The 16,083-nt window shown below is 37.2% G+C and overlaps 1 protein-coding gene across 4 annotated transcripts in view; it reads left to right on the forward strand.

Moving 5' to 3' along the window:
- LOC126162222 (aspartate--tRNA ligase, mitochondrial) overlaps nucleotides 1-14,446 on the forward strand; it is a 138,215-nt gene extending 123,769 nt beyond the window's left edge. For all 4 annotated transcript variants that reach the window (XM_049918576.1, XM_049918578.1, XM_049918577.1 and 1 more), the window contains 3 exons: nucleotides 11,287-11,502; nucleotides 11,639-11,825; nucleotides 14,045-14,446. In XM_049918576.1, coding sequence (XP_049774533.1) covers nucleotides 11,287-11,502; nucleotides 11,639-11,825; nucleotides 14,045-14,247 — 606 coding nt within the window. In that variant the 3' untranslated portion in view covers nucleotides 14,248-14,446. The remainder of the gene's footprint in view (nucleotides 1-11,286; nucleotides 11,503-11,638; nucleotides 11,826-14,044) is intronic.
- The last annotated feature ends 1,637 nt before the right edge of the window (nucleotides 14,447-16,083 follow it).

The raw sequence follows: 16,083 nt of genomic DNA on the forward strand, positions 1-16,083 counted from the left end.
CCAGCTTTGAGATACTTGTTTACAGTCTCTGTGTGGTAATAATAATAATAGTCCTTTATCAAAGTGGTTTATCTCAATGGATTTCCCCTTTTGCGGGCCATATCGTTGCTTGATTGATCTGTCTGTGTTGCTGAGCTTACATACTTTTGTTACCATGTCACATGCCCACAACACCGGGGGGGACGGAGGGGGGGGGGGGGGCGGCAGCGGTCATAATGTTTTGGCTTATCTGTGTATAAATAAACATTCATAATTAATCAATGCATGTCAAAACAGGCAATACAATGGAATTCAATATCCTTTTTAGTGCCTTGGCTTGTAACACGGGAGAGTTAAAACATCGGGTCACAAAACCTTCAGCTGTCTAAATTTCCATTTTTATTTTATTTTTGTTACCAGTTTCAGTGTTACACTATGCCATTTCGGGTCCCCCTTGACCTATGTGTAGGAAGAATCCCACTTGCTGTACAATTGAAATTGGAGCCAACATACAGACACGTATCTGTAGACTTTTTTTAACACAGTGATCCCTTCAGTCATTACTTGCAGGCTCAGAAGTCAACATTCTAATGGCTACACTGGTTGTTAATGTACCAGCATTTCACATTTGCAATGGCTTATCTCACACTTACATTAACCTGTGATTTTGCAGTATTAATCACTCAGATATGTTACCTAGACAAATTTATTCCCAAAATTTCATTACTCTACATTAATTATTTTTTGGTGTTGTGATTTTTTTTTTTCATAGTATTATGTACAGGGAATACAACAATGGACATTATACGATACTTGCAATCTCCACCACATGTTTCCCTTTTTATTTCCTCTCCAGTTGGTATGCTCTGAACCCATGCATGACCTTCTTTTGTTTTATCACACTTCCCTTCCACAGTTCAGGGCTTCATTTCTGCTTTCTGAATTCATATAAATCATCTCCAGACATGTCTGATGGTTCCATGACCGAAGTCATTTTCAAATCTCATACCGGCTTACTGCAAACCAAAAGATGCAGAATTGGTGAAAATAACAGCTATAGTAATAACTTATATGTCCCAGAAACACCACCTCAATTAGTGATTTGACGAAAAAAATTGTCGAAAGTTTCATTGACAAATGAAGAGTGAGAAATAGGCAAGTGGGCTAGCAGATTGACCAGTATGAGATGCAGTTTTGTAAGAAAACAGATTTAATTGCATGAAAGATATTAGAGTGGTTAAGAAAAACTTGATTAGCAGCTGTTGAAAGACTACAGAAAGAAGTCCCTAAATTCAGTTATGTTCATTGGATCATAATTGATGAATGCTCAATAACTTTGTTTGAAATGTTAGCTGTAATTGACAGAAGTCAAATGATGGCAAAATGGTGAATTTGGTAATTCAGACGTTGGTGTCATTGGAGAGCTATTTCAATTGTAGCCTGTCCTTGGCTCATTGATTTTCAAGTGGCCAAAGTCTTACGAGCATACTTTTCATCTGTGGCATCTCTTCAATTTCATGGAACTCCATCAAAGTACGTGACATCAAAATAATGTCTTCATTGAATTGCGTTATTGACTTCGTGATGGCAACTTCACTGCTGATGAAGGGATGTCCTATATGGCTGAGCTATATATGAACTTCATTCAGTGGCAGATGCATATGGGGGGGTGCGACCCCCCCTGCCCCTCCGCTTGCGGGGCTGCCCGCATTGCCACCTACATTGCTCCTGTCATTCAGCCCGCATGCTATTCTTTCATCAGTCGTCTCGACGGAATAAAGTTATCGAGTATGACATATTGGAAAACTACTGTTTTTATTCCAACACTGGACCATGTTACGACTGACATGAGAGAACATTTTGCCGAAGAAAATATTTATCATTTAAAATTCAACATATTTTTGCCCAAGCAACTACTGAAACACAACGGTAATGATCTGACTCATAAATTGAATCAGTGCTTAACTAACCTACCATTCTTTGAAGAAGAATCACTCATTGTGATTAAAAAGAGATTAATGGGAGAGATTCTTCAGTACAAGCAAACAAGCATAATCACCCTTAATGATCGTGATTCTGTTATACAAGCACTGACTGTTTGTCCTAGATCTGACTATCCTATTTTGCACGTGCTGTACAAAATACTTGCTTATCTACCCGCATCTATTACTACAGTAGAAAGAAGTTTTTCAACACTGCTCCATACAAAGACATGGCTGAGGTCGACAATGATTGTCCTATTGATGATGTAATTAACCAATTTGCCAGGAAGAATAGGTGCATAGAATTCCTCATTTAAGGAAGAGAACCACAAGTGTAACTTTTTGTATCATAAGATGGCATTGTCTTGTATATGTCTATAATCAGTTTAAATAAAACTTTCTTAAACTTTGCATGTGAGTTGATTATTTTTTATTATGATAAAAGTAAAGATAGTACAGGATATTTTTAGCATCCCCTCCTTGAGGTTTTTCTGTATCTGCCACTGTCTTCATTTGAGATTGAAGAGTGAGACTCAGCTTCATATCTATCCAAAAAATGCACAGTACATTGCTTGGAACCAGCAGAGGCTTGTCAAACTGACAAGTTTATAAGGATTTGGCCAATGACTATGGTGGACTTGCTGATGAAACCATTATTGCAGTCTGCGCTTGAGGTATGTTGAGTGTAAACATTTCAGTTAGTGCTGCTCTCATTAATGGGTCACTGGGTGAAATTGTTGAAATTTGTTGGATGCATCGAGATCAGTTGCACAAAGATCAGTTCTTGTTCACGTGTACAATCCTTTCAAAATTTCTACCAATGATAAACATTTTTACGTTATTCAGTCAATAGCTGTTGATTACGATGACAAATTCAACATCAAAATTCAGTGAATTCAGTTGCTTTTGACTTTGAGCTGTGTGATAACTGCTCACAAGTCACAAAGTCTTACTTTGTCTTCAGGTGTGAGCTCCCTTGGGCAGACAAATATTTGTTGCTGGCCAAGTGTGTGTGATTTTGAGCTGATTTCGAACCTTAGATCCTTTGTTCGATTTTGAATGAGACTGTTGAAGATCAACTATGCCTTGAAGGAAGTTGTCGAAGAGTGTATGTGTTTGAGAAGCAATCCACCATATGATGCAGAGCAGCACTTTAGAACAGAAGCACTTCCTACATCTAAGATTGAACTGCTCTTTGACTGTGACAGCATTGCGGGCATCAAGGTGTACCATCTCAAGCTGAAGCAGTTATCACAAGACCACTTCTCACCGCATTAGAAATTGCGAATTTCTTTCATATAAAAAAATCAAATATCAAATCACAGAATACACTGAAACTTCTCTGCATTATCTTGATCCATATACTCTCAGTATTAACAGAATACTGATCAGTATTTAAATAATTGTATTTTAAGCTTTCTGAAGAAAAGTAAAAAATAAAAAAAAACTGAAAAAAGGTCAAATGTTTTGTGAAAGCATTAGTGTAAAAGCAACAAATAAACTAGATTAGAAAAACATTTGACATGCCTTTGAATGATGCTCAAGATCATATACACCAAATAAGTTACAATCTTAGAATCTTAAAGGTTACTAGAAGATATTCGTCTGGTGGATTACATACATCATGCAGTCTGCTGTTATGTGGCCTTGACAGCTTCTATCATCCATGCAGAAAGGTATAAAAAAGATTCCAAAAGTTTTTCAGTCACAAAAATGTTTCAAATACTAGGAAAGAGAATGTGTGTGGTGAAAGAAGTAGTAATGTCTCCTTACAAGTTTTATTGTCATAATTGTTATTGCTCGCTCACTTTTCCTGATAAAAAAGAGTATAGATTTAGAGCATCATTCAAAGACCCATGAACTGTTTTTCTAATCTATTTTATTTCTTGCTTTTAGTTAAATTATTTCATTAAGCGCTTCAGTGTTTCAATTTTTTTTTCCAACATATTTTTGTCTGAGGTACGAACGAAGGCTTCTAATTTTCTTCAAGTTTGCCTTGTTTCCAGCTTGTAAATAGTTGTGAGAAATTTTATACAGCCATTTAGTTCCAGTATGTCTTTATAATTCTCTGAATTAATGTGGTATAAACAAGGAAATGCTCAATAATGCTTTTCAAATTCCAAGTATTTCTCATTAGACCACTTGAACAAAGTGCTGATGTACATGAAAAATTCAATATTCTTAATACTAAGATAAAGTAAAACGAAGCACATTGTGGAGAGAACTGCAGACACGTTCTGCATGACTGCTACAAATGTGTCCCCATCTTGAATGGTGAGACCCCCTCACCTTTGCATGGGCCACCATATGCACAAATCAGGGGCCAATGCAAGAAAACCAGAAAAATGTGTGATGTTACAAAGTTGCATGCACCCCACCCCCAGTAGTGTGACCCTCCAAAACAATTGAAGAATGGGATCTCTCCCCAGGTTGCCATCATACACGTTGACAGTCATCTGGGTTTGTGCAGGACCACAACTCATCACTGAACACAATGCAGAAGCATTCATCAGCTGCCCTTGCTTCCCACTCATGTCACCATTCCATATGCAGCCATATGTGATTAAATTTAAACGGTAACTCCTGCACAAGACTATAATCCACTAGCATGCTGGATGCAAGTCGCCAACTAATGATTCAAGGTGACACACAATGTTGCAGGAAGTACATCTGTTCTTGGATGGCAGGCACAGATGCAAAGGGGTTACGATGTGTTTGTGCACAGTATGGTGCTGTCTCCCTGCGATGTGGTCAACCGGAACATTAACGAAGAGTAAGCTTGCCCTCATGTTCCCATGCAGTCAAACATCGGGCAACTGTTGCATCTAAATGCCCCACAAAAATGGATATTATGACAGCAAGCTGAAAAGTAATGCCTCTCAATTTTTTATGTGATAACTCTCAAAGCCTTTTAAATAAAACAACTTTATTAACATTCTCCATCTTTATTCTTCATGTCTACATATTTATTTCTCAACATAGTCACCCTGATGATACATTTCTCCCAGTGAGAGACCAGTTTGTCAATAATGTCACTGTAGAATGTTTGACTTCGTTGACAGGGCCACAACCTCATCTCTTATTGCACTGCTCCACCACTATCCACATGAAGTTCTCTGAGGTTTTCTTTAAATTTTGGAAACATATGAAAATCAGATAGGATCAGGTCAGGGCCATATGGAGGATGTTTGAACTCAAGACATTGGATTGTTGCAGCACTCGTGTGCGGTTTGGCACCATCATGCTGAAGGAGAGGGTGCTCCTAGTGTGGACAAAATCTCTGAATTGAAAACTCAGCCACAGCATGCAGTTTCCCTTGCACCAAAACAGTTATGTTACACACCACCATGTTACACGCTACAACTCAGAACTCTCTAGCGGCAGATGGCTGCAGACATGTAGACATGAAGAATAACTGCGTAGAATGTTAATAAATTATGTTTTATTTAAGCTTTAAGAGTTTCCAGGTACAAAATTTGGAGGCATTACTTTTCGGCATCATCCAATGTACCATTCAACCTGCCAGCCGAATGGAGACACACAATGAGACCCCTTTCAGATTCTTGTCAGGTGCTGATAAATCTATCTAAGATGAGTATCCGGCATCTTAATTCCTTCACAGCAATAATTCTGTATCTGATGGCCTTTATACCCTACCAGATCTGGTCACAACACTGATACTGGTGGCCATTCTACATGCTACAGAGATTTTCAACTCTAATCATTTACATACCCACCAATGGCATATATGTGCACAAAGTTACACTGACATCTGAGTGCTTCACCTTTTTTGTGAGGCAGTGTAGGCCTATATGAAAAGAGATTTCGCTCAACTTTAGAGTAGATACTTCTAATACTACTTATTTTTGCTCTTAATTAAAGACTTAGCTCATCAAATCAGCTAGAAATTTAAGTGTAGGAAATTCTCATAGCAGTGCATGCGTTGTTGTAGAAGAATGTTAAGCATGAGATATGTATACAAACAGCTTGACTCAGCAAATTAAGTCAGTTTTATGACTGGCCATCATTTCAGGAATTACAATCTACATCTACATCATACTCCACAAGCCACCTAATGGAGTGGCGGAGGGTACTTTCAGTACCACTATCTGTCCCTCCAACCATGTTCCACTCGTGAATAGTGTGTGGGAAGAGTGATTGTCGGTAAGTCTCTGTATGGGCTAATGTAACATGTTGTCTGACTCCTCCTGAAAAGTGCTGTCCAGACATTTCAATAGTAAATCTCTCCATGATGTACAACACCTGTCTTGTAACGTCTGCCAATGGAGTTTGTTTAGCATCTCCGTAACGCTCTCTCACCAGCTAAACGATCCCGTGACGAAACGTGCTGCTCTTCATTGGATCTTCTCTATTAGTCCTACATGATAGGGATCCCAGATACATGAACAATACTGAAGAATCAGGCACATCAGCACCTTATAAACCACTTCCTTCATGGATGAGTTACATTTCCTTAAGATTTTTTTCAATGAATCTGAGTCTGATGTCTGCTTTTCCCACTTTCTCTTTCATGTGGTCATTCCACTTAAGGTCACTCTGGATAGTTATGCCTAGATATTTTATGGCAGACACTGTCTCCAGCTGTTTGGCATTAATAGTGTAGCTGTACAGTAGTGGATTTCTTTTCCTATATATGTGCAATATGTTACATTTATTTATGTTCTGGGTCTACTGCCAGAGCCTACACCATATGTCAATTCTCTGCAGGTCATTCTGCAAATTCTTACTATCTTCTGGCATTGCTACTTTGGTACAGACAACTGCATCATCTGCAAATAGCCTTAAAGAGCATCTAATGCTTTCCACTAGATCATTTATATATATATCACACTTTCCTGTGGTACTCCGGATATTACTGTTACATCTGTAGATTTAGTTTCATTACGAGTGAAGTGTTAAGTTCTATCTGAAGAAAGTCTTGAATACAATCTCAAGTCTGCTCCAATACTCCGTAAGCTCATATTTTTTTCATTAAACGGCAATGCGAGATGGTGTCAAATGCCTTACTGAAATCAAGGAACACTGCATCAACCTAAGCGCTGTTCTCCACCACCCTGTGGATCTCATGGAGGAATAGAGCAAGTCGAGTTTTGCAGGATCTCTGCGGAATACATGTTGATTTTTATAGAGGAAATATTCATTTTCCAAAAATTAATTCTTGAGCATAAAACATGTTCCATAATCCTATAACAGATTGACGTCAACGATATAGGTCTATAATTGTGTGGATATGTCTTATGGCCTTTCTTAAAAATGAGAATGACTGTGATTTTTCCAGTTGTTAGGTACCTTTCGTTGCTACAGCGATCTAAAATAAAGTTCATAATTTTTAACATTTTTCTACAATAAACTACTGCTGGAAGGGGAGCAAATTCTTTCGCACAATCTTTATAGAATCTTATAGGTATCTCATGTGGTCCCGAAGCCTTTCCACTACTAAGCGATTGTAGCTGCTTTTCAGTTCCACGATTGGTTATCTCAATACCTGCCATTTTGATGTTCGTATGATGACTGAAGGGAGGGGCAGTGTTACGTCTTCCATAGTGAAACAAACTTCGAAAGACCGAATTCAGTATTTCGGCCTTCTCCCTGCTATCTTCCGTTACGATGCCGGTGTGGTCGCTGGGAGAATGAATAGATGATTTTGACCCAGTTACTGATTTTACAAATTACTAAAATCTCTTAGGGTTTTTACTCAGGTCGGTTGACAATGTCTTACTTTAAAAATCGTTAAATGCTTCTCTCATTGCTCTCCTTATGCTCATTTTTGCTTGATTCAGCTTTAGTTTGTCAGCTAGGTTTTTACTCCTCTTGAATCTGAGATGAAGTGCTCTTTGCTTACATAGTGCTTTTCTAACAGGGCTATTAAACCATTTTTCTGCTAAAGAAACTGCATGATAAGTTTAACTCTCTACATTTCCTAGACTTAAGGACCCATTACTCATGATGAACATACAAGGCAAGGATTCCACATAAACAGAAAGGGAAAGGCCAAGCTAATTTCCCATATAAGTGAACTGTGTGATAAAGACAATGAGGAGGAGGATCCAATAGCTCTGGACCACAACCATGATACTTTTTTTTAGAATAAAGGACCTTACTACTAGTGTTCAGGGATGTAGCTTGGATATACCTCAGTCCCGTTCACTTGAAGAAAAAGCAGGCTGTGAAATTAAGTGATCAATCACTGCAGGAAAGTCCTAAAAACCCAGTTTTTCAACAGGTTGTCATAAACAATGTAACTTAAACAAATGTGATCCATGCAAGGTGGCAAATCACCAAGAAAGGTTAATACCCATAAAGTACATGCACTTAAATGTGCAATATGTCAATAAAACTAGACATATAGCAAATATTCATAGAGGAGCACACACCACATGTGTTAGTAATAACTGAACATGGACTAAAAATACATTGAAATTATGTATTAGAAATTAGAAGATTACTTACTAGCAAATAGTTATTGTAGGCAAAACCATAATGGTGGTGGTGTAGCAATGTTTGATATTAAGGACATAGCAGTTTAAAAATTTCATTTCTTGAACACCACACAAAACAAGGCTCGATTGAAATGACAGGTGTTATGCTCCACGGTAATGATCTCAAATTACTTAAGGATAAAGTGATTGGGGTATATCCACCACTAAATGCTGATGTAATGTTGTTTATTGATAGAGTTAGTAATTTAAATGATCAGAATTGTCCTAATGACCTTACTATGTTAGGCGACCTTAATATAGATCCAAATTCAAGTAGTATAGTAAACTTGAAACTCAGTGATGTATTAAGCCCAAACTATCTTTTAAATAATGGTAAGCTCTGACACTAGAGTGACACACATGCTCCACTGGAATAGATTATGCTATAATTAACAAAGATGTTGTAGGTAAGGTAAATCACAGTAGCTTAGATTTTCATTATTTTGAACACTTCTATCTGATGATACAGTATGTAAATTCAGTGGTGACAAAAATAAAAATTGCTCTGCAGAAACGAACTCTGAATACCTCAAACATTGATGCTCTTAAATAAAAATTAGCAAATGAGAAATGGAGTAATGTGTGCCAGGTGAAAGGGTCTGATGACAAATGGAATGAGTTCTGTTCAACCCTCTTGAGTCATTACGAATATTAATATCCAGTCAGAGAAATCCAGAAGACAGTTAAACACTGCAAAAAAGGAAGTAATCCTAGAGTAAAACTCCCACCAAATCTGATTAGGCTCAGGCAGAGAACACACAATCTAAACCTGCTTTATAAAGCTACTACTCTGCAGATCTTTAAAGAAAAATACAATTGGGCAAAGGAAAGTATTAAAAATGAAATTTCTGACCTAAGGAATCAGGTTAACAGCAAAGCAATAGAACAGTCTGACAACGTAAGTAAAGCATCATGGGGGCTGATTGACAAGTACTGCAAAGTTCCCAAGAAGGTGAACACGGAACCATTCAGCATAAGACATGATATTAACATTGTAAAAAACTCAAATTCGGTATATAATATTTTCAATGACCATTTGTGGGGGCCAATCGACCCATACTATAGATGCACAGGTAGAGACCCTATGTCAACACATTGCAAAGAAAAAACTTTCATCTGGATGGGATGACATATTCAGTGCTATTACTCAGGTATGCTTAAAAGGAATCTCTAAATCTCTTGAATACCTGATTACTTGCAGCATTAGAGAAGACAAATTTCCAACTGTTGTACAAATGAGTAGTGAAACCACGTAAAAAATGATACAATTATGAACTTCATATAAACACACACAGGGTGTTCATTAGATGAGTTGTATTTCAAAGTAGCGAAGATGAAGAAGTGCTCATAGCTCTTAACGTATGCATTTTAAAGCACTTATTTACTGGACTTTTTTTTCTTGTTTTGGTCCGTACTGCCACTTCTCAAAGTATGGAAAGCAAAGAGCTTGCAGTAGAAGAGATTTGTTTCACAGTATTGAAGATGAAAAATTGCTCATAGGTCTTAAGGTATGCATTTTCTACCCTGTGTTTACTGAGACCTTTTTGCTTCTAGTATCATGTACTTTCAACTGAATGTATTTACACCCTTCTAGTATCATGTACTTTCAACTGAATGTATTTACACCATTAATTATGATACTCCCTGTATATATATGATCAGCACCTGAAGGTGAATGTTACAAAACTTATTACTGGCATTTAAAACAGGAAGCCCTCACCACAGCAATGTAAATAATGTATGTAACATCTCACCAACAGAAACTGGGAGCTGTAATTTCATGGATGTATATGCTGATGAAAGTTTGTGGTGGACAAACCACGTTAATTTCGTATGCGGAATCTTGTACGTCCATAGCCAGCTCACAAAGGTAGTTCTTAGCCAGACACATAAAATGGTATATTATGGGACTGAACTGTGGGGGTTGTGCAGCCGGCGTATTCTTAAAAAAATACTGCTCTCACAGAAAAGGGTAGTAAGACTTATTCATGGGATGGGCCATGGAGATCATGTCGTGCAGTGTTTATACAGCACAAATACCTACCAATGTACCCTCTGTACATCTTTAAATTAGTTACATTTTTATGGGTCAATCAACTGAAGTTAGCAAGTGCAGTGATGTACGTGATCACATCATCAGAACAAATTTACCTATTTCCAGAAAAGAACAACATTAAAAATGACCTGACAGAAGCCCACACATCAGTAGTTTGATTTGGTGTAACAGACTACCAAACTCTCTATGAACATATACAGGGAATGGTTTTAACATAGAATTAAAATCTTTTCTGATAGAAAAATGTTTATATTCATTCAGTGAATTGTAAGACACTGATTGTAACATGAACCATTAGCATATCAGCTGTAATGTAATAAATGTATAAAATAGAAATAAGATAAAACAGCTGCAGTGTATAACATATTTTGTAAGTGTAATTACAATTGTGCTGTTATTTCTGACTATTGCAAAAACCATCACTGTGATGGTTCTATGAAAAAAAAGTAAATATATAAATTGGAGAGAATACATTGGCTATATTGACACCCTTTCTACCTGCGTCAGTGTGTGCATTCATACCAGAGGGGATGTGATGTAATAGTGATACATGGGATCATACTGTGAGGTTCTTTGTAAATCTGACTCAACAGTGTAATCACTGAAATAACATCATATACTCTTTCAACCCATGAAGTTTAATTTTGTTCCCTCTTCCCCTTCTGGGTACTTCACTTTTTTTGTCAGGCAGTATATTTTTGTAGAAATAAGAGTTTCAGTCATGATTATAATTTTTTTAGTTTCACCTATCAGAAATTTAAATTTTCAGCTGCCAGCATTAGGGAAAATTCGAGAAGAGTTCATAGCTCACTTGATAGCTGAAGGCGCTGAAGGATATACAACAAAAAAATTTAGTCCTTTGTGGGTTGTAGATTTTCCACTATTTTTGGAAGGAGATATGCAGGGAAGTGTAGTGTCAGCACATCACCCATTTACACAACCACATCCAGATGACCTTCCTTTGTTGGAAATGGAGCCTTTAAAGGTTTGTTGTCAAGTGTGTTATGTTTGTTGCTGCAAACTTCAATAACATGACTTACTGTATTTTACAATTTGCTTAATAGTTTGAATCTTTTGCATAACACAAAAATAGAGGTGTCAAGTTTTTCTCTCATTTTAAGGTCCGTGGACTACATTATGACTTAGTCATCAATGGTTGTGAAGTTGGTGGAGGTTCCATTCGTATCCATGATGCAGCGCTGCAGACTTTTATTCTTAAGAACATTCTACAAATCGAACCGAACTCTCTTCACCACCTTATCGATGCTCTACAGAGCGGATGTCCACCACATGGCGGCATTGCATTAGGTAAGAGTTTTAAAGTTATCAGTTCAGTTTCTGAGACTGCTCCTGTTCTCTCTCTCTTTAAACTGTCCATAGTAGCTTGCTCTAAATGTAGAAAAATGTAAGTTAATGCAGATGAATAGGAAAAACAATCCTGTAATTTTCAAATACAACATTGCTTGGCAGGGCAGTCACATCATTTAAATATCTAGGTATAAAGCTGCAAAAAAAACATACATGGAACTAGCACATAAGAACAGTAGTAGGGAAGGGTGTAATTCTCCAGTACGACATTTGAAACTGATTGCAAAACTATTCTACAACCATCAACGTACATTTCGCGTAAGGACCAAAAAGGTAAGAAAAGAGAAATTGGTACTCATATGGAGGCATATAGGCAAGTATTTTTCCCTCACTCCGTTTGAGAGTGGAACAGGAAAGGAAATGATTAGTAGCAATACTAGGTTCCCTCTGCCATCCGTTGTATGGAGTATTTGTGGCTATATAGATATAGATGTAGGTTTTTGAGAATAATGACAGCACAAAATATGTCTGTAGTTTTCTTTGTCTTCTGCATTGCCTTTCTTTAACGGAGGCACAACTCTTGTCTGTTTTAAATACACTGGAAAGTTCTCTGATGCGAATGGCTCTTTTATTATATTTGTTATGAGAGCTTATATGCTTTGTATGTGTAGTTTCAGTACAGAGATTGACACTTCATTTAGGATTGCTGACATTTCATTTTTATGTTTTGTGCAGTTTTATTCACTTTATGCTCTGTGGTTGGTAATAAATCATTGTACTTGGCGAATAATTATTTGTGTGGAAGATTTTTTTTTTTATAATTTCTCTACAATGTTTGGAAAAAAAAAGTTTATTCACATTGTTTGCAAGTAGTTTATTACTTCATAAAAGCAGTACTTGATGATGTTGACAAGGCTGATTGTGTTACAGGCATATTCGTAGATATTTTAAAGCTTTTTATACTGCTGGCTATAAGGTTACACTAAATAAAATAGAATCATTATTAATAAGAGGTGTAGCTAATGACTGGTTCTAATTATACCTAACAGATAAGGTGTAATGAATAAAAATGCAAATCTCAAACAAGGCTGAACTTGTAATTAAACATTTATCAGAATCAAAATACAGTAATAAGGTATTGGAATTCCTAGGGGTGGCAAATTAGGACCAATATTGTTCCTAATACATATCAGTCACTTTTGCAATGGTGTGAGCCATGGAGAAATAATTCTCTTTGCCTATTATGAAATGTTACTGAGGACACAAAAGAACTGCTTGCTGAGAGAGCAATTGAAACCTTCAAGGAACTGGTGAGTACGCAATTAAAAAAAAAAAAAAAAAAAAAAAAAAGTATCTAGTGAGAATCAGACCATCAACCTTTTGATTGCAAGACTATTAAGTGATGCACACAGTTATGAAGGGCTGTGTCAATATGATTTAAATTTTTCATACCCAACAGCACACACAAATCTTCAGAGTCAATTTTTTAGCATTTTTCAGAAGTGCATCATACTGCTTTAAGAAACTGGCGTCCAGCCATTAATCTTCAAATGCTCTTCTTAAGTATGAAAGAAACTGAAGAAGCACAATTGATAAAATCACCTTATTAGTGAATTCCATGAAATTTATTTACCAGTCCAAAATTTTGTACCCGTAAGCTTGAGTCCTTCCAACAGTGTTTGCTCTTCAATATTTTTACTTGATATACCAGAGTACATCCAACTTTGAATAAGAAAATGTGAACAGTTGTCAATCATTAGTAATTCAGTTGCCTTATCTTAAAGTAAATTGGATTTTAGATTGATACAGTGTCATTAGTGTAGTTGATGGCTTCTCCTATAAATAAAGTTTGCTAAAATGTAGAGGTGTGTGTGAGTATGGTTTCCATGTGGTTCATTTCGAATTTGCACTTTTTCCACAGCAGTACATTGGTTGTCATCAAACACTATTATAATCAAGATAAACTTTGTAAATCAGCAATATGTAGAGATCTATAAATGATTCACAGTATTTACAGTAGTGCCACTTGTTTACTCTGAATCTTCCATTGTATTAATACATAGACACTGCACCTAGGAATTGGCGATATTAATGTTAGTAGGTAATATTTATCTTTGCTGTCATTGTACATGTTTATAAGCAGACTTTTGTGTGAATACTTGCACTTGTAAGCAGATTATTTTGTAAATCTTTGCTTACTGTATTTTACTTTTTTAAAGGTATCGATCGGCTAATGTCATTGCTGTGTCATACATCAAGCATTCGGGATGTAATTGCTTTTCCAAAAGGCATTGATGGTAAGGATTACATGTCAGGAGCACCTGTTCCAATATCAGAAGAGGAACAGAAACTATATCATATTAGAAGTGTACCTCAGAAATCTGAAAACAGTATTACCAACATGCATAGCTCTGCTGTGTAATTACTTCACTTTGCTCAGTTTGTTTATATAAACTTCTTCTCATTTACTGCAACTGTACTTAGGTATTTGGTTTTGTATATTACTCAGCATTTATAAGTCTTTATGTGAAATAATTCTTGGTTTTTGTTTTGGTCATTGTTGTATACATCTCACCCTAATATTTGTACCTACTTAGCAAATAATATAGTCTTTCCATGAATTAATTGTTCATATTTGTGAGACCACACAATGAAACATTGTCGCTGCCCACTTTTAAAAAGTCGCCTGCTATCTGTTAGGATTTCTAGATCAGCTGTCTGTTGACAAATGTTGACCATATTATTTCCTGTTATTTCCCATTACCTAAGCTCCCTCTCCTCACAAGTTTAGGAAAAAGGACTGTTGGAGTTATGAGCACTTTTGGTCACAAGTTAATTTCTTAGGTGAATCAGCTGCATATTTCAGTAGTTCAGAAACCTGTAGAAAAACAAGAGTTTGTGTGTCAAGGAATCCATATACATTTTAACAGTAATGTACACAACAAAAGCTTAATATTCTGTTTCATGAACAAGAATTAAGAGTGAGTACTCTGATGGAACAAATTAAATTTTTGTTACTGGAATCATCTATCCACTCGCAGTCATAAAATATTAATCAGTGCAACACATTTTTCATTTTTGTATCTCTACAGATAACACAAATTATGAGCACAGTAGAGCTACAACCAAGTCAAGACTGTGAACTTTCAAAGAAACTGCAACATCCAAGATGGTTGTAAATAGTTGAGTAATATCTGATGAAAAATGCAAACACATGAGCTAGCATACAGTTATGATGTAAACTGTTAAACTTAAGAATCAGCAGCAGTCTGGCCTGGTCAGCTAGTCACAAGGGATTTTTTAATGGAACTAGATCTGCCCTTTTTATGTGATGGTTAGTGTCCTAGCAGGTGAAACAGGTACTTTATGCGTGAGTCCACAATATTAATCCCAGTCGTCTGGGGTGTGGTCTGGACTAGCAGCATATGGGAAGGAGAGGTGCCAGTGTCCACCACCAAGGAATCAGAGAGAGTAAACAGTGTGATAGAGAGGAGGATACAATGTGGCTGTAGAACACAATTCCACCTCTATGGGGGTCTATACTCAGTTGTAGAAGATCCCAGTTGGCACTGTGCAGGAGAATGATGACCTGGATGGAAGTTATAATGGTAGAGGTGGAGGGCACGGTCTATGCCTTATGGTGCAGTGAAAAATTGGTAGTGACACATGTTGCTGTTCATTGGATGGCACTGTACTGAGTAGGGAGGTAGTTTATGTTCTGTGCAGCACACCTGATTCCAGTGGGTGATCCAGTCATCCCAACAGGATATGATTTGAACATTTGACACCCTCCTTGTCTGGTGGCAGTATCCTGGGGCTACCTATAAAATGGGGAAATTCGTGGGTTCAGGCATCGGAGCCATTACAATAATACAGGGTGGTGTAGAGAATCTGGGCTCACTGGATGGTATGTAGGAGATCGAGCACCATATGCTGCCTGTGCCCATGTAGCAACCCTGCCAGGCCATGGCCGCGGACCGGGGGTAGACCAGAGGCAAGGGAGTTTGGCAGTGGCAAGGAAGTATCATCACCCACACTGTTTTGCATATGTGTGTCTCAAACTACCTGACCAACCACCCCACATTGGGATTTTACATAGACTAAAATATTTTAATCAGCCCCATCACTCCCTGAAAAGATCCATCCCATTCAATGTGCTCTGGCTTAGAATATGGTGAAAAACATTACACAAGTGGTGCCTGATTCTGAGCACAGATATCACAGGTCCAGACTGCTTGTTCAGTACAAGGCCAACACT

This window comes from Schistocerca cancellata, chromosome 2, assembly GCF_023864275.1.
Source record: "Schistocerca cancellata isolate TAMUIC-IGC-003103 chromosome 2, iqSchCanc2.1, whole genome shotgun sequence".
NCBI classification, from domain to species: Eukaryota; Metazoa; Arthropoda; class Insecta; order Orthoptera; family Acrididae; genus Schistocerca; species Schistocerca cancellata.